We start from the raw sequence: 21,759 nt of genomic DNA, 5'->3' as shown, positions 1-21,759 counted from the left end.
GCTTATGGGGGTGAAGGAATGTCTAGGAGGGTCATCCTGCCTGCCCAGAGGTTCAGAAAATGTACAGAAAGTTCCTCGGTGAAGCAGAATTGCCAACAAATCAACCAGAAAACCAGTGAAGGTGTTGGACAGGTTTGGTGTCATTCAAGGACATGGTTACTGTAAATACAGTTACTGCAAAGACCAAGGAGCTTCTTCCAGCCTCAGTTTCCTCCTATTAAAAAAAGTGTGGGGTTGGAATAGATGTGTTCTCTCAAGTAGAATTGAAGGTCTCTCATCCAGCTCTGACAGCCTATGATTTGATGAATCATCCTCAAAGAAAACTTGCACAAGTGGGAAGAGCCTGCCAAGATTGGGCCTTTCATTCTGAGTAATGAACTGAAACAGCAAAGGCTTGACATCTGTTCCGATCTTTCAAGGGAAGTTGGACAAAATAATGCTTTTTTCAGGGAAATTGTAACCAACGGTGAAATGTAGTATTTCCTGCCTAGACCAAAGATGAAGTGGAGAACTCCAGCCTTCTTCCTGAAGCCCAGGGGAGACACATATCCAAATGCCTAGTGAAGATCTGTTGTCTTACTGCCCTGGGCACAGAATGCCACAAATGCCTCCACCTTCCAACCCTGTTAGAGCAAGAAGAGTGGCGGGGAAATTTTGAAGTCTCCGAGAGGGTGTCAGGGAAGGGAACGGACCTGTGGCCTTGTGGGTGACTTCTTCACCAGTCCCTGGGAATCTTTTGGTGTAATAAGCATCGACTGAAACACCTTGATCTCCAAGCCATAACTGTCTCATCCAACTTGCCATCAAAAGTCAAGGAAGAGTCAGCACTGTTAACTTTGAGGTACTTCCCGAGAATCCGCTCCAAGCCTCAGAGACCATTCCCAGAAACTAGTTCCAAATACATTCTGAGCAATGATAATGATTTTGGAGTCAGAACAGAGCCTCCCAAAGCAATGTACCATCAAGTGTCGCTTAATGCCAGGAATACGTTCTGAGAAATGTCATCAGATGATTTCATCATCTGAACATTTTGGAGGGTACTTACACACACCTAGGTGGCACACCTAGGCTGTATCATAGAGCCTATTGCCCCTAGGCTACACACCTGTATAGCATGTCCTGAACTCTGCAGACAGTTGTAACACAGTGCTAAGTATTTATGTATCTAAGTGTAGAAAAGGCACAGTAAAAATGCAGATCATATTCAGATTATACATAAGTATAATAGTCCATGCAGCCCTTGTTGACCAAAACATTGTTATGTAGCATGTGACTGTAGAAGGGACAGGACCGAGAGAGGCCAAATTCTAGAATCAGAGGCCCTCTACATTCCTGTCACATCAACACTATAGAGATCCTGGGACTTCAGGACTGAAAGGGACCTTCCAGGGTGTCTCACCCAGGCTTCTGCTCCACCCAGGAATGCTCTCTGCTGCCCCCAGCAGAGGCTCACTCTGCTAGAAGCTCTGTGACAGCAGGGCCTAGGTCTTGTGCTCACCACTCCGCACCTGCCCTGATAGTTCTCACTTGATTTGTTTTTTCCCTGTGTACACACCCTGAACTGAGAGGGCTCTGGGAGCTGAGGCAGCAGCAGCTGCCCTGTTCCTCCTTCCTCTGCCTTCAGTCAGGCATACTCCAACTCACACATTCAGAAACTTACAAAAGGAAGGTACTACCATAATAACCCTTTACAACAAGCTCCTCCTCCCTGCTTTTCCTGGGCTCTGAAGTCCACCGACTCCTTGGACTCCAAGTGCCCATGATCGGGCATGGGGGCTGCCGTTAGAAGGAGAAACATCGGGTAGGCATCAAACATCAGGTGGAAACATCAAAGCTTTGTTTCCCAGCTCTTCCCGGCCTGGGCACCTGCAGAGCTGTCCAGAATCTGCAACCCCCACATGCTAGCCTTTTCCCCCTTGAGGTATGAGTTAGACTGGGTTGCTAGTTCCTTTTCTAAGACAGCAAGATAGAGCTGGTGTTGGCAGCTACCCTTTGATTGCTGTTCATCTCCCCTATAGACTGTCAGCTCCATGGGGGCAAAAACTGTGTCTGTTTGGGTCAGATCTGTATCCCTAGTGCCTGTTGCATTTCATAAAACAATGGATGAAACTGGACCACACCAATGGGTAGCTACCTAGAGGCATTGCCTGGGGAGGGGATTTCAGAAGTAGGTCTCCACCAGCAAAGGGTCTTTAGCGCTAGCCTTTAGGACCCAGCTCCTCTTCTGTCCTGCCCACCTGAGGAAGGGAAGTGGTTGATTATTCGTTCATACTCTGTGGTGTAAATAGCCACCAGAGCCCAAGGGGCAGCCTCTCAGAAGGGAACATTATTAACTAACAAATATTCCAGAGGCTGAGATGGGGTTTGGGGATGGAGGAAGGAAGCAGGGGATCCGCCACAGCCCCAGTCACACTCAGGAACTTACAGGCAAATAAGCAGACCAGACTCAAGTCACGTGGGGCACAGACGGCCATCCAAGCACAGCCAGCAGAGCCTCACCATGGAGCAGAGCTAGAGTGAACAAGAATTAGATGCAGGGAGGGGGCGTTCTAAACAGGGCACAGGTGTGGGAAGCTTGGTGGTAAAGAAGGGTTTGATGGGGCCTTGTATAGGAGCAGGCCAGTGGGTAAGGCTGGAGAGATGGGATGGGCAGGAAGGAGTTTCAATTGTTAATCAGGAAAAGCTCAAGCCAAAGAAATAGAACTTTAATTATTCCCTTCATTAAAATTGTGGTGGGCTCCAATTTATTAACATATGAGCATTTGTAGTCTTCCCCTTCCCCTCCGTGCCCCCTCTGTCAGTGAAGGCCCTGGATCTGCCTGTTTTGTTTCTTGCCTGCCCTTACCCTCCAAGGAGAGCATTATTTTTGTCCAACTAGTTTTTGGAAGACTTATAGGATATATAGAAAATCCAGAATGTGGTGGAGCAGTTAAGAAGTGGACAGGAGAAGAAGGCAGATTTAAAGAAGGGATGTGGTGGATTCTGTGTCCTCTTCCTGGTGTTTGAGAGACACATAAAGAACACGGGCTATGTTTAAATGTTTGTAGGTTGCTGAACTGTGTTTATTTGACAAAGCACCATTTTGAGAGAGGATCACCATTTTGAGAGAGCCTTAACAGGGTTCCATTCTCTACATGTTTATACCACGTCTTCTTCCTCAAGGCCATGGGTTCTTGGAGAGCAAAGGTTAAGTCTAATTCATCATTGTCTCCCTGTCGCCCCGGCACAGCCTGACCCAGAAGGAGGGTCAGTAGGTGTTGAAACTGCAGAGCGGTTAAGTGACCTGCAGCTCAGACAACTGACTCCGCCTTCATCTGTCCTCCAAACAAGATGTTCTGTTTCCTGTTGGCCTTAGGCTTTGCTCATAGTCTTTCTGCCTGTCTGTCTCTTGTTGCAGAAGGCAGACCTGGCTGTGGCTCCCCTGACCATCACCCATGTCCGAGAGAAGGCCATCGACTTCTCCAAGCCCTTCATGACGCTGGGCGTGAGCATCCTGTATCGCAAGCCCAACGGCACCAACCCCAGTGTCTTCTCCTTCCTCAATCCCTTGTCCCCAGACATCTGGATGTATGTGCTCCTCGCCTACCTGGGTGTCAGCTGTGTCCTCTTTGTCATCGCCAGGTAAGGCAGTTCCTTAGCCAGAAGCTCAGGCCCAAGGGAGCCAGGCATGTTCCCACATCCTCAACCTCTGGCACAGAAGGCCCAGAGCTCAGGCCACTGTTGTGCCTGCTCCTTTCTCCCTCCCTGAGACTCAGATCCCCCTGTATCCCCCGAGACCATTCTATGGTCCTCCAGGCTTGAATCACCTGGCCCTTGCCCTGCTCTGTGTCCATGACTCTGAGATGCAGCAATTGTACCCAGGTCTCATCAGCAGGCATGGAGAGACCAAGTTGCAACCAGGTCCTCTCAGCAGGTATGGAGAGGCCAAGTTGCATCTGGGTCCCATCAGCAGGTGTGGAGAGGTCAGGTCATTACCCAAAGCTGTACCACCTGGGCCAGGCACCTGATGCAGCAGGCCCAGTGCATTGGGTGGCCCAGTGGGTGGCTTAGGACTTGGAAACAGGGTGTATCTGTGTAACCCACAACAGCAGAGAGAACAGCACTCATAAACACGCACATCCCCACATGTAGGAACATGGCACCCAAACACACCTACCTGTCTAGATAGATGCTAGCATCATGCTTGCACATTGGTTGCTCACATGAAATAGACACAGTACACCCCTGTTGGTGGGTGGTAGAAGGAGGTCACAGGGGCAGGTTTAGAGAGTGCCTAGTGTTTGCCAGGCACTGTGCTCTGTACCTGACCGCCATTATCTTATTTAGTTCTCATTATCTTATTTAGTCCTCCCTTGAAAAGGAGACACCCGAGGCTCAGAAAGTCTTACTGCTTGTGGAGGTGATACAGCAGTTGGTGAACATGAAGCATCTGAGCTTGGGTTGCCAAGCCTTTTATCTTCAACCCACTCTTCTGGCCAGTGGTCTGCCCCTGCCCCAAGCTGGTAGCTCCTGGACCTAGCTCTCCTACTCCCTTCTAGGCAGTGCCTTCTGCCCCCTCCCTCCAGGCTCCAGCCCCAACCCCAGCCTCATCCCCGGGCCTGTTTTTTGTTTGTTTGTTTGTTGGTCTGTTTCCTTCTTTAAATTCTAACAAAGTTGCAAAGAGAGCCTTCTCTGGAGAGGCAATTTGAGATCCAACAACTTGGTGTTTTCAACCTTTTTTTCTCCTGAGCCTTCTTTGAAAGGTTTCTCCCTATTCTGGTCCCTTCTGCTCCCTCCTCCCACTCAGAGAGAGACCAAAGGGAAGGCTGCAGAGATGGAATTGCCCTGCCCCCACCAGCCCTGTGTCTGGGGCCTGGGGCTGCCATGGGTGCCCTGTGTGGTTGGCCCAGCGGCTGCGGGGCCTGCCGCAGAGAGGCCTTCATTACATCTCTTGTCTTTAGTGGTCTAACAAGCCTTTGAAAGTCAGGAGCCACTTTCCAGAGCTTGCTTGCCCAGTGATTTTAGCTGCTCCAGGGGCCTCTGGGCTCCAACCCCTCAGGCATTTCCAGCATCAGCTCTGCCCATTTGTCGTTTGCCCTTCCCCCTCCCATTCATGGCCTTTCACCAGCTGCCAGCAGTCAAGCCCACTCTCCACTCCACCTCCTGGCCAGAAAGGTGGGAGCCCCATTCCCAAGGTTAGTCTGGGGTGCTAGAATGGTAGGAGACCCTGCAAAGAGAAGGGAGGGACAAGGGTTTTGGTCACAGAGCCGGGAAGAACATCATAGTAAATTGTCACCTTGCATGGCACCCACACAACACAACTCGCACCCGCCTGGTCACATCTTTACAACAGTCCTGTCAGGTGAGTATAATTATCCTCAATTTACAGAAGCAGAAACTGAGGCTCGGAGAGGTTAAGTCATTACCTAGAGTCAAAAAGCTGTCCTTCGGCAAAGTGGGGCTTCACACCCAGACTTGGCCAACTTTATGTCAAACACAGTTGCCTGCCAGGGCCGGACAGTAGCCTAAGAGAGTAAGGGGGACCTGGTGATAGGCAACAGGGAGGGGTAAGGCCTGAAGCAAGCAGAAGAGCCCACAGCTGGCTAAAGGGAGTAGCCACTGCTCAACCCTCACAGACTGCATGAGCAGAGACGCAAGACCAGTGCTGCAGAGCATATGATTTTCAGAAAGAGATTCAGATTTCTATGTGACATCTCATGATTTTTCTGTGTAGTCACTAATTTGATTTTTCACAACATGATCAGGGCCAAGTACATCATGTCTGTGGGGTATTGTGACCCACTGGCCCCTACCCCTGTGATCTGTGCCCTTTGGACTATTCCATGCTGGCCACTGAAGATCTGAACACAGATAGGATCTGTGAAGTGGGAGTAGGTTCCCAGGCCCACTTGGGCAGCCTTGGATTGGCACAGCGCTATCCATCTTGCAAACTGACCTTGTCTGTGCCTGTCTATCACCCAGACACCAGGCACTGTGCAAGACCTTTTTTGCCATTAGGATATTCTGTCTGTGCCTGGTGAGGTAGGAGGAAACAGGGAAGGAGCAGAGGGCACTTTCTCACCCCAGAGAGCAGGATAGTTGGCATTCATGATGCAATAACCCTCAGTGCCCGACCCAGGAGGCAGCACTGAGTGAGCTGTCCACCCAGCCCCTGGGAGCCACATCATGGCTACATCTGGCAGATGACTATCCCAGAGAAAAGAAGGCTTTCCCTGACTACACCTCTATGGCTGGGCTGGAGAGTAGTCATCTCTGTGGAGTGCCTCCAGGTTGACTATTTCCAGCTCCTACTTGTCACTCAAGAGAAGCCCTTTCAGACGCAAGCTGAAAATCCAAGATCCACCATTAATTCCAAGTGATGCCTTTCTTCCTCATCCAGTGACCCTCCCTCTCCTCTTCTCTCCTGTGGCTTCAGGGTTAGACTCTTTGTCCCGCTGACTGCAGGATCCCAGTGGCCTCCCCATCTGTAAAACAGGCACCTAGCATACTATTGCCTCTCAGAAGGCGGTGAAGACCCCAGCTTATAACAGCACTTGCTAACCAAGAGGCCATTCTAGAACCAGTTATCTTTATCATGATAAGCAACTGCATCTCTGGGAACTCATCCTATGGAAACATCACCATGGAGCCACACTTTAGAGTGCTCCCAAGCCTAGAAAGCCTTTTCAGCAAAGCTCTAGTCCCCACAGAGGTGTGTCCAAGGATGCTCCTTCCAGCAGAGTGTACAACAGTGGGAAATGGGACAACTGAAGTGCTCTTCGGTAGAGGAATGGTTAAAAATACCTACAAAGTGGGTATGATGTAGACCCAGAAGAGCTGGCCTGAAAGAGGTTGGTGACACCAGGTGGAAAACCAAGGTCTAGGGTATGATCATGATGCAGTATGGTAATTTTGGTGTTTAAAAGACATCATATGTATATTATGTATTTGTGTGTAACTGATACATTGAAAGAGCAGTACGCACAAGATCTCTTCAGAAGTCATCTTTATTTTGTCTCCCACCCCACCCTTCAGGGTGTGCAGAGGTAGGTGCCCTCCCCATGGCCCCTCTGGCAGGACCCTCTTCCCATGGAGCCTCTGGTCCTTCTGCTGTGCCCTGTGGCCTCTCTTTGGGGAATCCCATTGCCTTTCTAGGGTGGAGTCAAGGCAGGCCGGGACTGGATCTCCCTTCTGCATGGGCCCTGCAGACCCAGGTCCAGATGGACCCTGGGCCTGCGGGCCAATACCATGCAGCAGGTACACGCCTGCCTCTACCTATGGAGCACCCATTGGCCCAACCCCTTCCCTCCAGGCTCCCCCAGCACCTCCACTCAATTACAGGGCCACTCGTGGAGTGCCCCAGCCCCCCCAGGAAGCCCCTCCCTCGACTGGTGGGGAAGGAGTTTTCTGGATGCCCAGCTCTCCAAAGGTTTTTCATAAAGCCCTTCTCACAACAATCTCTCATCTCTGCCCTCTTGATCCCAGACTTCTTCCTTGTGGATTTTAGAGTCTCTAACCAGTTCACAGTCCTTTACTTTGAAAATCCTCATCTTGATTTGAAGCTTTCACTTTGGAATTTCCTATTTGAGGGATCTTCCCACTTCATGAAAACTAAATTCTTCCCACATGAGCATTGGTGATCAATGTATAATGTATCAAAGCTTCTGGAATGGAGATGGAAAAAGGACATCACAACATCGCTCTTAAAGGGCATCACATTTTTAAACAAAACGAATTCCACTGGACTTGTCTCTTCCCCATGCTTCTGAGCCCAGCATCCTAACGCCTCCCCCCTCAAGCCCAGTGCCCAGCCAGGGGCCTTCTCCAGGGGCTTCTTTAAACTTAGATGCCCTCGACTGGAACTCAGGCAATAAACAAAGATTCCCTTCAGTAATCAGGACTCTTCTTCCTTAGAAGGCAGTAGGGGGCTTTAAATAACAATTTTTCCTGTCATATACGTATTTGTATATTCAAAGACAAAAATCTGAAAAATTATATAATGCATTGTTCTCCCCAGGGTGTAGGATGCTAGAGTACTTTCACTTTTAAATTGCATTCTTCTATACTGTTTGAATATTTTATAGTGTCTTCCACTTTTTTCTGTCTTAAGGTTTTTTTATTATAGCAAAAATTCAAAAGCATGTTCTCATTTTTTAAAATTTATATAGCGCATATAAAGCAACAGGCCTTCCTGAAGTTCCTTGTACTATTCTGACTCCCCTCCCCAGAGGTAAAAGCTGATATTTTTAATATGTGGATCCTTCCAGACCCTTTTGGATACATTTGCATATGAATATACATAAAGAACTATATGGTTATGTCTTCAGGAATCTATTTATATAAATGTGCTCATATTGTTCTTATTTTTTTACTGCTGTTTCTTTTTAGCCAAACAATGTGTGTTGGAGATCTTTCCCTGCTGGTACATCTAGAATTATCTCATTCTCTTTTAACTGCCACATAATATTTCAAAGGATGGTTGTTGCCTCATTTAGCTGACCATCCTGCTATGGAAGGACATTTAGGTTGTTTCCAGTTTTCCACTATTACAAACAACACTTTGATAAACACTCTTGTGTTTATCACATTTCTTTATGCTCATATAAGAGCATTTTTTCCAGGTTGAATAATGAGAATTGCTAGGTTGAAGGGCATGTGCACTTTTAATTTTAAGAGATGCTGCTGCATTACTTTTATAACCAGAAAAGGCACTAACAGTAAAGAACAAGAAGAAAAATGACCCTGAGTTCCCATTCCCTGGTTCCCGGCAGAATGATGAGAGTATGCCGCTGAAGTGGCTGGCACATCCCTGTTTGCTAAGCCACCACCTGCCATGGTGTGGATACCCCGCATTCCGGTGTCCCCACAGCGCGGCCTGATTGCCCCCTCTTCCCACTGCAGGTTCAGCCCTTACGAGTGGTATGATGCTCACCCGTGCAACCCTGGCTCCGAGGTGGTGGAAAATAACTTCACTCTGCTTAATAGCTTCTGGTTCGGAATGGGGTCCCTGATGCAGCAAGGTATGTGACCCCTCAGGGCCTTCTTCTGGGGTCTTCTCTCTCTAAGAGGTCTTCATCCACTGTGGTGTTAGAGGAGACAGCCCTCCCTCCGGGGGCAGCCTCAGACCCTGCTGAACCATCAGAAGGCTAGAGACACCCAGGTTACCCAGCTGTGTGCCCTCGCCTCAGACTCCCACTCTTCACCACTACTGTGGCTAGAGCCAACTCGGAGTCTGAGGTGCAAGCAGATAAACCACCTGGCCCATGTCATGCAGGATGCATGCCCAACCGCCTCTTGCTCCAGCTGACATGGTCGTAAAGCATCCTGCTGACTGGAGTTGATCCCACCTATGACCTCATCACCACTGGATCCGACTGAGCAAAGTTGGGCTGTGGATAAGGGAAGACCAGAGGCAGAGAGGCTGGATGGGAGGTCATTGCAGGAATGAGATGATGAGACTTGAAGCGAGTTGTGGTCCCAGGGGAAGTGGATGGAGGTGGACTAAGAGAACTTCAGGATGTAGCATGGACAGGACTCGGTGCCCACCTGGCTGAGGGGTGCCTAGGAGTAGGAGGGGTCATGGGTGGGGCAGTGACTTTAGCCTGAGTGCATCAGAGATGACATACACAGAAGGACACAATTCTCTCAGGAGGGAGGCCCAGTGTGCTGCACCTGACCCTGCCCTGGCATCCCCACCCTTTGGAAATACCTGCAGCTCCTTGGATATCTCAGAAAGCAAAGCACCTGCTCCCACTACAAGGAGTGAGATACAGGGATACCAAGGGCCGGAGGGCAGGCACCAGGAGAGGAAAGACCCCCAGGGAGGATGCCACTCCCCTCCCCCAGCCCTGCTGGCCCTCTGCTCATTGCTCCTGCCCATGGAGTCCCATGTCCAGACCTCTTATCTCAGGGCATGGGGATAACCAAAGTCCCTGACTGTACAAGCATCCCCCTGAGGGCAGGAAATTGGCTTCAAGGGACAAAGAAGATTCCCTTATCCCTCACTCATCTGTGTGTAACCTCAAGGCCCAGCACAAACCCTGCTTCTGAAGAAATGTCCATCAGCAAATGCCAAATGAATGAATGTATGGTACTATCCCAATGTGTTCTGAGTGCCACTACATGTCAAACCCTGTACTGGGAACTTGAAGAAAGGAGGAGAGAAAAAAGTAAATTTGTCCCACCTGCGAGGGACCTCTCAGCATGGCAGAGGTGAGGACAGGGACTTGGGCCCAGGCAGGGGTCCAACAAGCCAGGCAGAGCTCACCAAGCACACGACTGAAATAAGCCACTCTTCCTCTGGGGCAGCACAAACTCCAGCTTGGAGCAACTTGGGAAGGTGGGGTATGACCAGCCTGGGCGAAGAAGCAGAGCAGCCACAGCGTTCCCCAGCAGCTAGGAAGTGACAAGCAGCTTTCAAGGGAAGTGCCTCAATCTGTTTCCCGCTATTAGTGAGTGTCCTGAAGCCTCACCTTGCTTTTTTGTCCATCATCTTTGTTCGGTGACAGTTGGGAAGGACCTGGACGCCCCTCAATGCAGTAATAGCTTCTCCTCTCCCACCTCCTGCTGCTATTCAAAGCACCGGCCCCTGATGTATTCTCTGCGTGGTTTTGATTAGGAGGGAGAAAAATAGTTATGTATTTGAAAAACTCTCCCTTGAGTGATTTCTTTGAGAAAAAAAATCATCCATATCAAAGCAGACGCTTTTCAGATTGTAGGTCCAAATATTCTGGAAAGTTCAGGAGTCACTTGCTATTTAAATCTCTTGAAAGCCACCTAGTTAATTACTTCAGGTGGAAGGTTTCATCTAAATTGTGCTCCACACCCAAGGTCGGCGAAGAAGAGTGATCTATTTCAGCAAAGAGCTTCAAAAAATGTTGATTTTCTCCCTCCTGCGAAGCACCACATAACAATCTTATATTTGTATATCACTTGGATTTCCAACGCAATTTTTTTCTCAGATTATATCATTGCAGCATCATAGTTTTATGTGATGCTGGGACAGAGAAATGACAATTCTCCATGTTTTGCAGAGTCCCAGAAAGGTTAAGTGTTTGGCATACAATCACAGAGAGAGTTGGGAGCAGGATTCACTCAAGAACCCAACGGTTCGGACAAGTGGTCCACAGTTAGGCATCAGAGGTTCTGAAGAGCCTGTGAGATGTTATGGATGTGTGCGATGCTCTAGAGCAGTGATTCTTAAATATCAGTCTGTGTCGGGATCACCTGGAGGGCATATTCAAAGCATATGTTGCTGGGTCCCGCCCTTCAAAATTACCAATTCAGTAGGTTCTAGGGTAGAGCCTAAGAATGTGCATTTCTCACAAGTTTCCAGGATGCTGAGTCTGCTGGTACAGGGGCCACACTTCTGAGAACTGCTGGTCTGGGGAAAGGGTCTTGGCTTTTATTAGAGGGTCAGCGTAGTCCATGACCCAGGGGACTCAAGCAGCCCTGGTCTGGATGTTGTGAGGGACCACGTCTGCTTCCTTTGCCCAGGATCTGAACTGATGCCTAAAGCTCTGTCCACACGCATCATTGGTGGCATCTGGTGGTTCTTCACACTCATCATCATCTCCTCCTACACGGCCAACCTGGCTGCCTTTCTGACTGTGGAGCGCATGGAATCACCCATCGACTCTGCCGATGACCTGGCCAAGCAAACCAAAATCGAGTATGGGGCTGTCAAGGACGGGGCCACCATGACCTTCTTCAAGGTGAGGCCCTCTCCCTCCTCTTGCAGCACCATGAGCTGATGTTTCCCGGTCCCTTGACTTTACAGAAGAGGGAAGGGAGTCTCTGTCCTTTCCTCACCACACAGAGCCAATGGGCCAGAAACCCCCTGACTCAGCCCCTCCCTGTTAGGGTCAGCTGACTTTGGGGAGCTATGGTGATGTCAGCCATATGAGTTGGTCTCAGCCCAAATTCTAGAAGTTTCTGTACCTGAGACAAGTGGTGTGAGTGTGTTATGATTGCTTAAGTCATCAGAGAAAGGCAGGTGGAGAGAGGAGCCTGGAGAAAAGACAGGGAGGAGAAAGCCCAGACACAGACAGGTCTAGGCTTTGGATCTCAGTGTTGTCCATGTCCATGAGGCCTGCCTGAGATGGCAGTAGGGACCAAATCCTCAAGGAGGGGAGGAGGCTTAAAATTTGAACAAGAATTTACAAGCATGACTTAGCATGTTATACTCTAGCAAAGCTGGTGTCTTCAAATACAGTCCCTGTCGCATTCTCAAGTGACTGCTGCAATGGGTGTCTGGCCATGACTTTATCCTTCCTCCTGTTTTATATAGTGTTGGCTCAGTGCCCTAATGTTTCCTCGCCTTCTACCAGAGTAGCTGAGGGTTTAGAAGACTCGGGCTGACCCTAAAAGCCAGTGACTGTAAATGTTCTTCCAGAAATTGAAGTAATAACAACAATAGCTTCCGCCACTGAGACCTCACAGTGGGCCAGGCGCTGTGCTAAATGCTAGGCCTTGGTTAATCTTCCTGACAAATCCTGTGAGGTTGGTACTCTATTTTCATTTTACACGTGTGGAAACTGAGGCTCAGAGCAGTTGCGTGGCTTGTCCAAGGACCCACAACTGGAGGAGCCAGATGCTGACCCAGACCTGCCTTCCTCCAAGCCCATACTTCAGGCTAGTGGTTCTTAGACTTGAATGTGCATCCAAATCTCCTAGAGGCTTTGTTGAGACACAGCTTGTGGGCTCCATCCCCAGAATTTCTGATCCAGTAGGTCGGGGATGGGGTCAAGAATGCACATTTCTAACAAGTTCCAGGCCCATACTTTGAGAATCACTGCTTTAATTAATTATGTATCAGAAACCACCAGGGTTTGGGAACTCTGCAACTGTGGGCCCGTTCATTTATTTGTTTGTTAATCAGCTGTTTTCAGTCAGTCTGGAAGCCTGAGTGTCTTTCTCTCCTCTGGGCTCCGGGTCCCTGTCCCCCAACCCTTGCCTCCTTTGAGGCTAAGTCTCAGCTTGATAGATGGAGGATCTGGTGGGGCCCAAGTGAAGAGAGAAGGAAGAGGCTGGGAGGGAAAGCATTTTACCTCCAGGACCCTGGAACCCTCTTGCACTCTCCCTCCACCCCCAGCCCAGCCTCCCTAGGATCCCTCCTTGGGGCTGGAAGCAGCTTCTTAGTGAAAGGAAAGGATACAGGAAAGATGCTTTCCTCTTGGATGTCGCTGCTACCACCAGGACCACCTAAGGCATGTCCATGTGTTGAGAGTGAGGGAGGGGAAGATAACAGCATTGTCAATGGCCTGCTAGGAGTGCTGCGGGACTCTGTGTGTGATCATGAATATGAAAGAGTATGTGAGGACCTGCAGACATGCATGACTACACATGTACATGTGGCAGTGTGTACTTTGTGGAAATGTGTGCTTGTATATGTGTGTGTACATACATGTGCCCATGCACAAGGGTCTGCCTGCTGGGTGCATGTGTGTATTTGCGCTTGGACATGTGTCTGCATCTGTGTGTGTGTGTACTGGTGAGCATGTGTGTGATGCATCTCTGTGATCTGGGTATATGGATGTATGCCTGGGAATGCATACAAATGTGTGCCAGAGCATCTACATGAATACACGTATGTATCTGCTTGAATGTCCGCATGGGTGTTCCTAGTGTAGGGGGGATGGACTTGTGTGTGTTTAGTAGCCCATGTGTTTGTGTGTAATGGCCCATGCATGCATGTATTTCTCTCTGTGTGTATACTAACCTTTGTGTGTATGTGTAATGGCCATGTATGCATGTGTCTCTTGGCTATTAGTAATAACAACAATACATACACAAATGCATGCGTGGCTACTACACATATGGACAGAGGCTAGTATACACAAACACACAAACATACATGCTTGTATGGCCATTGCACACACACAAACACAAGCATACAGAATATCTGACCTGGTACCTGACTCCACCACTGATCTGCTGTGTGAACGCGGGCAAATCACCAGCCCCTCTGGGCCTCTGTTCCTCTAGGTTAAACTCAGGTCTCCTTCGAGCTCTAATATTGGCCTGCTAGGAGTGCTGCGTGTTTGTGTTTGTGTGTGTGCAATGGCCATGCAAGCAGGTATGTTTGTGTATATGTGTATACTAGCTTCTGTACATGTGTGTAATAACCATGCATGCATGCATATGTGTCTGTGTGTGTCTGTGTGTGTAATGGCCCGTGCATGTGTGTATGTCTGTGTGTGTGTCTACTAGCCTGTGTGTGTGTGATAGCAATGCATACATATGTGTCTGTGTGTGTCTGTGTGTGTAATGGCCCATGCATGTGTGTATGTCTGTGTGTGTGTCTACTAGCCTGTGTGTGTGTAACGGTAACGCTTGCATATGTGTCTGTGTGTGTTTGTGTATGTAATGGCCCATGCATGCATATTTTTGTGTGTGTATAAACTAGCCTCTGTATGTGTGTGTAATGGCCATGCATGCACATGTGTCTTTGTGTGTGTAATGGCCCATGCATGCATGCATATGTGTCTGTGTATGTATTTGTGTATGGCCCATGCATGCATGTCTGTGTGTGTGTATACTAGCCTCTGTGTGTGTGAAATGGCCACGCATGCATGCATGTATCTATGTGTGTAAGACCCGTGCATGCTTGTGCCTGTGCATGTGTGTTAGCCTCCATATGTGTCTGCATGCCTGCCTGCCTGCCTGCTCGTGCCTGTCCCCAGGCTGCAGCCCAGCCCTTTGACTGCGCCGGAGCATCTCTCATGCATAACACATGAGCCCATCTCTAAGCAGGGCTCCCGATCAAAGAGAAACGGCATAAATAAGCCTGGTGCAGGCTCATTGCTGCTGATTGGATGCCCTTGCCTCCCTCCATGCTAAGATGCTCAGATTGGCTTCCAAGAGCCTGGTCCCAGCTCCCCACTGAGCCGCTGCCCTCAGCATCAAGCAGCACCTCCCGCAGCCTACTCCGCCCTCACCTACCATCCCTGCAACAGCACAGCGAGGAGGGCAGAGGAGAGACACAGATGCTGCCACCCAGCTGGGACACGGGAGCATGCGGCCCCATGCTCACAAGGACCTGTGGGCCAGAAACAACAGCTCCACGTCCCCCTGCAGAGCCAGCTCCACTTCCATGCTCTCCTGACAATCGATTAATTCCTCTTTGTGTCCGGCCACATAGTCTCCTGCCTTAACTCAAGCGAAGCTTCTCTTGCCTAGTCTCCCTGTCTCTGGCAGCAGCGGTGGGACTGCAGTGTAGGTGGAGCGGAGTCTAGATGTGGATACTCTAAGCCCCCTCCCCCAGTGAGGAGCTGGAAGCGCAATACCTACCTGATGGTCCTCTGCCGTGCAACCCACCCCCACATACAGTTGGACTTCCTGGTTCCTGGTCTTGCCTTTCCCCTGGGTGGTAGCCTCCTTATTATCACAGAATGTTTGGAAGTTAGAACCGGAAGGAGACCTGAGTTTAACCTAGAGGAACAGAGGCCCAGAGGGGTGGTAACTTGCCCGCAATCACACAGCATATCAGTGGTGGAGCCAGGTACCGGGTCAGATATTCTGTCTGCACACAGAGTGCCTCTCCCACATCCACTCTAGAGGAGCAGTCCTCTCCCTTGCCTGTGAGAGTATATGGTGAGACTGGCACTGGGGCTGACGGGGGGACACTCCAGGAGTAGCCATGGGATGTCTAGGAGACATTGGCCAAGTCAACAATGACAGTAACTCTTATTGAGTATTTACTGTGTGACAGGCATCGTTCCAAGCACTTAACCTGTTTTACTTATAACATCCTCATACAATCCTGTAAGGTAGATTATTATCATCATCTCCATTTGACACTGATGGAAGTTAACCAGAGAGGTTAACTGACTTGCCTAACCTCACACAGCAAGTGGAATGCAGAGCTGGGATTTGAACCCAAGCAGTCTGGCTCTAGTGTCTATCTATGGTCTTTGTCGCTACATCCAAACTGCTTCTCAGAGGACCCAGTCACAGTCCCGAGGAGTCAGTCCGGGACAAATGAAGCTAGTCAGTTGCCCATATGTCCAGCCCAGCACAGTCCTGGCACATCGTAGTTGCTCAAATAATACATGTTGAGTGGATGCCATTGTTGAATGAAAGGATGGAATTAAAAGATGGCAGGAGCAAAGTGGCACAAATGCAGGAGATGGTGTGGAGGGAGGAAGCAAGCAGACAGCCTGCCATGACCATCCCAAGTACAGGGCAGATGCTCTTCTTTTCTGTGGTTAGCATGCTCCTGGTTAGGCTGCTTACAGTCCCAAACCCCCCTGGTTGAGAGTGGACCACAGGGGGGGACCCCGCTTCTGTCCAAAGAACAGCAATAGAAAGTGGGACATCAGGCTCTTGGGGGGCTCTCCATCCCTCGCCCCCACCCACAGCCCCATCCTCCCAAAGGAAATTTCATTTGAAGAGTTGTCAAGGAGCAGCAGACATCACAAACAACGTCTCCTGTGTTGTCCTCTCTCCGTCTTGGAAGATAAAAATTAATTAGGAGATGAAAAAGGAGGCCTTTGAAAGCACTGTTTGGCTGTAAAAATACGTAGGCAAATGTAAAGAAGAACGTTGAGAAAGCATGTTCTTTGCAGGGAGGGCCGGGTGGCTTTGAAGGCAGAGAATGTCGGAAGACAGCTTCTCCAAGCACTTAGCCCTTTTCAGTGCTGGGTGGGAGAGCACATCAAGACGGGAGGGATGGCAGCTTAGGAGAATGAGAGCTGGGGGCCAAGAATGCCAGGCTCCCCGGGTCCCTGTGCATCATCAAGCCCTCTCCCTTGCACAGCCTCAGGCCTGGCGTCTGTCCTGGAAGGTGCTTGGGGAGACCATCCAGCCCACCGTGCCGCCAGCTGCACGGTGGACTCTTGCCTGAGCCGCAGGGTCCTGGAGGACTCAGTGCTCCAGTTTCTCCTGCCCCACAGCCAGCCTCTCTCACAACGAGCCTTAGCCCTGGTTTCAAGCAGAAGCAGGCAGGAGGATCAAAATGCAGTGCCCAGGCAGAATTCAGTGTGGTACAGTCTGGTACCATCAAGTTACATCAATTTTAAAGGCAGACAGACCAGAATTTGAGTGTCAGGTGATGTCTCCACCGGTGACTTTGGGCAAGTCCCTTCACTTCTCAAGCTTCAACTTGCTCACCTGTGGGACATGGAGAATGATTTTCGCCGGGCGGCAATTGGCAAGAGGATCTGGTTCCTGTGCATACAGCAATTGGTAAGAGGATCTGAGCTCCTGTGCATACAGGGGTTAACCCAGGGCCAGGCACACAGGAGCACTCGGGTCAAAGGCTCTCTCCTCTGACCGGAAGCCAGGGAAGCAGGTGGGCCCCTTTTGTGCTTTGGCCCCACAGTTTCCTCCTGAGGCAGGTGACTCAGCTGGCACACGTTGAAGAGGACCAGCCAGTGGCACCTGGAGAGTCTCCCTTCTTCCAGATCCCTCTGGATTGGGTCTGCTGGGCTTTGTGAAGGACGTTGGTGCCTCCGATCACAGGGTGGCCGCCTGCCTCTGCACAGAGCTAGATACTTCCAGAGGAGCCCCAAGGTCCTCAGAATGGAAGAAATCCAGAGAAGGGAGGAAAGGAGCAGTGATAGGCGCAAGCAAGGGCCAGGGATGACGGGGAAGTTATGGAAAACTACTGAGTTACTGAAGCCCTCTCTGTGCCTTGGTTTTCTCACCTATGAAATGAATATGATGATAGTACCCACCTCAGACAGTTATGGGGATGATTAGATGGAGTAATTCATGTGTACAGCTCAGGATAGTACCTGAGACAAAGTAGGCATTCAATGCACGTCAAATGTTTATTGTGGCAAACTCATGATCCATAGGCCTGTGCAGCCCACAGACATGATTTGGGGGCCACATATTGCCTATTTATATATGTATTTTTTAAAAATAATTAGCAACAATTGTTCAGAGCAGAGAGGTCATGTTTGTCTCCCACTCAGACTCCCACTCAGCCCTCTTTAGTTCTTCTGACCCCTGCCTGGCTGCTGTTTTCTACCCCTGAGATTTATGTCATTTAATTTCCATAGCAACTCTTCCATACGGGAATTAGTATCCTCAACTTACAGATGAGAAAACAAAGACTTAAAGAAAAACAGTGGCACTGGCCACTTGCCAGGCCCTAGGGACAGGCTCTGTGTTAAACACTTCATGCCTTTTCTTGTTGAATGTTCATGATAACCCTATGTAAGAGGTGCTCTTCTAACCCCATTTTACAGATGTGGAAAATGGGACTTAGAGATGTAATGTTGACTGGGCTCGGTGGCTCAACCTGCAATCTCAGCACTTTGGGGGTCCGAGGCGAGTGGATTGCCTGAGCCCGTGAGTTCAAGACCAGCCCAGGCAACTTGACGAGACCTCATCTCTACAATAAATAAAAAATTAGCGGGGCATGGTAGCATGTGCCTGTAGTTCTGGCTACTTGGAAGGCTGAGGTGGAAGGTTGGCTGGAGCCCAACAGGTTGACGCTGGGGTGGCTGTGAGTGTGCCACTGCACTCCAGCCTGAGCGACAGAGTGAGACTGCAACTCAAAAAAAAAAAAAGAGAGAGTGAGAGAGAGATGTAATGTCACTTGCCCGTGGGCACAGAAGGAGCTGGCATTGGAACCCATGCTGGTGTGACTTCTCCTGTGACCTCTACCCTGGCCTTTAGCCCCCAGCAAGCAAGCCTCAGGTCAGTGCAGACATCAGGGGCTGCTTCTGCGACAGAGGGTCAGCTAGTTTGTCCTTGCTGGGCGGTGGGGAGGTTATGACAGCAGGCAGAGGCTGTGGACTCAAAGAGACCTCCTTGTCCCCACAGAAACAGCCCAAGAGAAATGATTAACTGCTCAAGTTCATGGGTCCAATAAGGCCAAAGACTCCACCCCCAGGGTTAAGAAAGCCAATTAATATGGGAAAAGGTCTTCTCGCTAGTATGGAAAATACCCAGGGCCTGCATGGAATCCCACTGCCACTGCCTCCTGGCATATACTCCCTGAAATTCAACACCCTGTGGAATTGAAATGTATATTTATGTATGTATATATAGACGTATATACATTCTCTTGTACAAAAATGTTAAATTCTGGAGATTAAGTATCTTCGGTTGGGAAAAATCAATTTGCTTCTTTGAAAAGGTTGGAATTGAAAGTTGTGAGCCTGAAACTTACTTTCTTGCCAATTTGCCTGACAAAAAAAGCATCTCTATCCTGGCACAGGGCCCTGTATTGGCTGTTCCAGATTATTCCATTAATTGATTTGGGTGACTGGCCCTGATGCAGTCCTGATTAAGGTTCCCACCAGGGCTGGGACAGGCAGGGTGATGCAGGAGCTGTGGGTACGTGGGGCTCTGCTCACTGGGGTGATGACTGTATCTCAGGCCAGGGATGGGAAACTCAGGCCTATGGTGACCAGAGATGGGAGAGGGGCTGGAAATTCCAGAAGAAGGATTTCCGGGAAGAGGGCAGCATAGCCAGTCAGACTGCCTGAGTCCCTGTGTGAGTGATTGTATGGACAATTCTACATGTGTTTCTGTGTATAAGTGGGAGTGTGGGAATGATTGCTGACCCTAATACCACAGCACCAGGGTGAACACTGGCAGCGAGGTCCAGGATGGGCTGTATTTTACCACTCCCTGCCCCAGACATGCCAGAAGGAACCCCTTCAGGGTTGAGACCTGGGATCATAGAATCACTCAAGGACAGAACTAAGGGGAAACTGAGACCATGGGGCTGAGAATGTGGGCCCCAAGACAGAGAACAAGGACAGTGGGAGGCCATTCTAGGGAAGCAGACCTCGGACCCATCTGCCTAAAGGTGGTGGAGGCAGTAAATCTGTTGTCACTGGAGGCAGGAGGGTGGAACCTCTTGAGATCAGTGTCACAACCAGCTTTATGCCTTGGTGTCACCTCCCATCTTAACTGACCCAAGCACTCTGGTGTCCTTTCCCATCTTCCTCATTCAGTTTACCCACTAGTGACTTTCCTCAAAGCTCAACTGCCTCAGCACTCCCTCCAGCCCCCAACTGAAATTTGTCTCCATCTATGGGGTTGTGCTACTGGAAAGAGCACATGTTTTGATGTCAGGCAAGTCTGTATATAGGAGGAATGAGGTGTTGGGGTGGGGGGAGGATTTGGAGGAGGAGTTTGGAGAAAGGGGAGAGGCTCTCATCCCATTCTGAGACAGGAGGAGTGGGGCAGGGATCCCTGAGTGACTCATTGTCAAGTTACTTTTGTCAGGACTTGATGTATTGGATGGATGACTGGTAGCATGGAGCAGTGGGTGGGTAAGAGAGGTGAGGAGGAGAAGAGGATGGCTAGTTGGGGGCTGGAGATGGATAAGTGGATGGATGGATGGATGAACAGGCGGACAGAGAGGTGGGTGGGTAGATAGATGAGTGGATTGTGGGAGAGGATGGATGGGTGGATGGATAGATGGACTGACGGACGGATGGGTAACAGGCAAGTGGATAGTCAGATAGTTGAATGAACTATTGGTGATGTGTGGGTGAGAGCATGATCGGGTAAATGAGTAGATGGATGAGTGGATAGATGGATAAATGGGAGAATATAGATGGATGGGTGGGTGGATAGGTGGATGGATGCATTAGGAGGTATAATTGCTTCATCCACCCCTTGTTCCCATCTCTGGTAAAAGAAAGAATTGGAAAGCAGAAGAGACAGGAATGGAAAGGAGCTGAGGAGCTGGAGTCACTGGAGGGAGAACAGTATTTAGGTTCCAATAACCAGGAGAGCAGAGTATCTGGGGAGCATATGTATTGGGCAAAGCAGGATGGTTAGACTTGGGTAATCTGATTATAGCCATAGTTGCATTTGATGATTACCTGAAAAAGTGACTGTATTGGGAACAGGAATAGCTCCCATGAGTATGTGGGTAAGAGGTGGATAAGTTATCTATTGCTGCATAACACATTACCCAAAACAGTGTCTTACAACAACAACATGTGCTGCCTCACAGCCTGTGGGCCAGGAATCCAGGGCAGCTTGGCCAAGTCCTCTGAATCAGGGTCCCTCCTGCAGCCGAGTCGAGGTGTGGTTTATGCTGCAGTTGGCAGTTGGTTGGACCAAGGGTTTCGGTTCTTTGCTGACTTGACCAGAAGCTGTCCTCTGTTCCTCACCCTGTGGACTCTCTGTAGGGTGACTCACAGCATGGCAGCTGACTTTCATCAGAGTGAGAAGAGCAGAGAGAGTGCAAGTCACAGTCTCTTGTAACCCCATCTTGGATGTGGCATCCCATATCATTTTGGGGGGGAATTTCTAGCAAGTCACTAGGTCCAGCCTACACTGGAGAGGAGGGGATTACATAAAGGTGTGACTACCAGAGACGGGGATCACTGGGAGTCCTTGAGAAGCTTCCTACCATGGAAGAATCTGGGGGAGTGAGAAAGGAACAGGGGGAAAGGAAGAAGTTGGAAATGGAAAAATCTGCTTCTCAGAAATTACCTAGAAAATAAAAAACATCTGAGGAGTCAGAAAAGCTGGACATCAGGAATATTTCTAAGGGCAAAGGATAGCATGGGGAGAGCCTGGGACTGCAGGAAGAGCTGGGTGGAGGACTATCTGGGGATGGGGGAGAGGCTTGGAGGCAATAGAAGTGAGAATCATGTGGGGTGGGAGTAGCTGGAGAGCAGGAGTGGCTAAAAGTAGGGCAGGCCGAGGACCCAGAGCAGTCCAGGGAGAGCTGCGGGCATCTGAGCCCTTTCATGCCTTTGGTTTTAGTGCAGATAAATTTGGAGCAGGGAAACAGCACTTTGCCCTCCCCACCCTCCCGCCCACAAAGGCCCTGTGCACAAGGAGGCATCACTG

The 21,759-nt window shown here is 49.7% G+C and overlaps 1 protein-coding gene across 1 annotated transcript in view; it reads left to right on the top strand.

The window, feature by feature from the left end:
- Positions 1 to 21,759, top strand: part of GRIK3 (glutamate ionotropic receptor kainate type subunit 3) — a 226,651-nt gene that overhangs the window by 197,487 nt on the left and 7,405 nt on the right. The window contains exons 11-13 of the mRNA XM_008059978.1: positions 3,398 to 3,621; positions 8,881 to 8,999; positions 11,476 to 11,693. Of these exons, the coding sequence (XP_008058169.1) occupies positions 3,398 to 3,621; positions 8,881 to 8,999; positions 11,476 to 11,693 (561 nt within the window). The remainder of the gene's footprint in view (positions 1 to 3,397; positions 3,622 to 8,880; positions 9,000 to 11,475; positions 11,694 to 21,759) is intronic.

Source organism: Carlito syrichta, unplaced genomic scaffold (genome assembly GCF_000164805.1).
Source record: "Carlito syrichta isolate Samal-C Ts95f unplaced genomic scaffold, Tarsius_syrichta-2.0.1 Scaffold304465, whole genome shotgun sequence".
Taxonomy (NCBI): Eukaryota; Metazoa; Chordata; class Mammalia; order Primates; family Tarsiidae; genus Carlito; species Carlito syrichta.
Note: the sequence above shows the minus strand (reverse complement) of the source record. Positions and strands in the feature narration are given on the sequence as shown.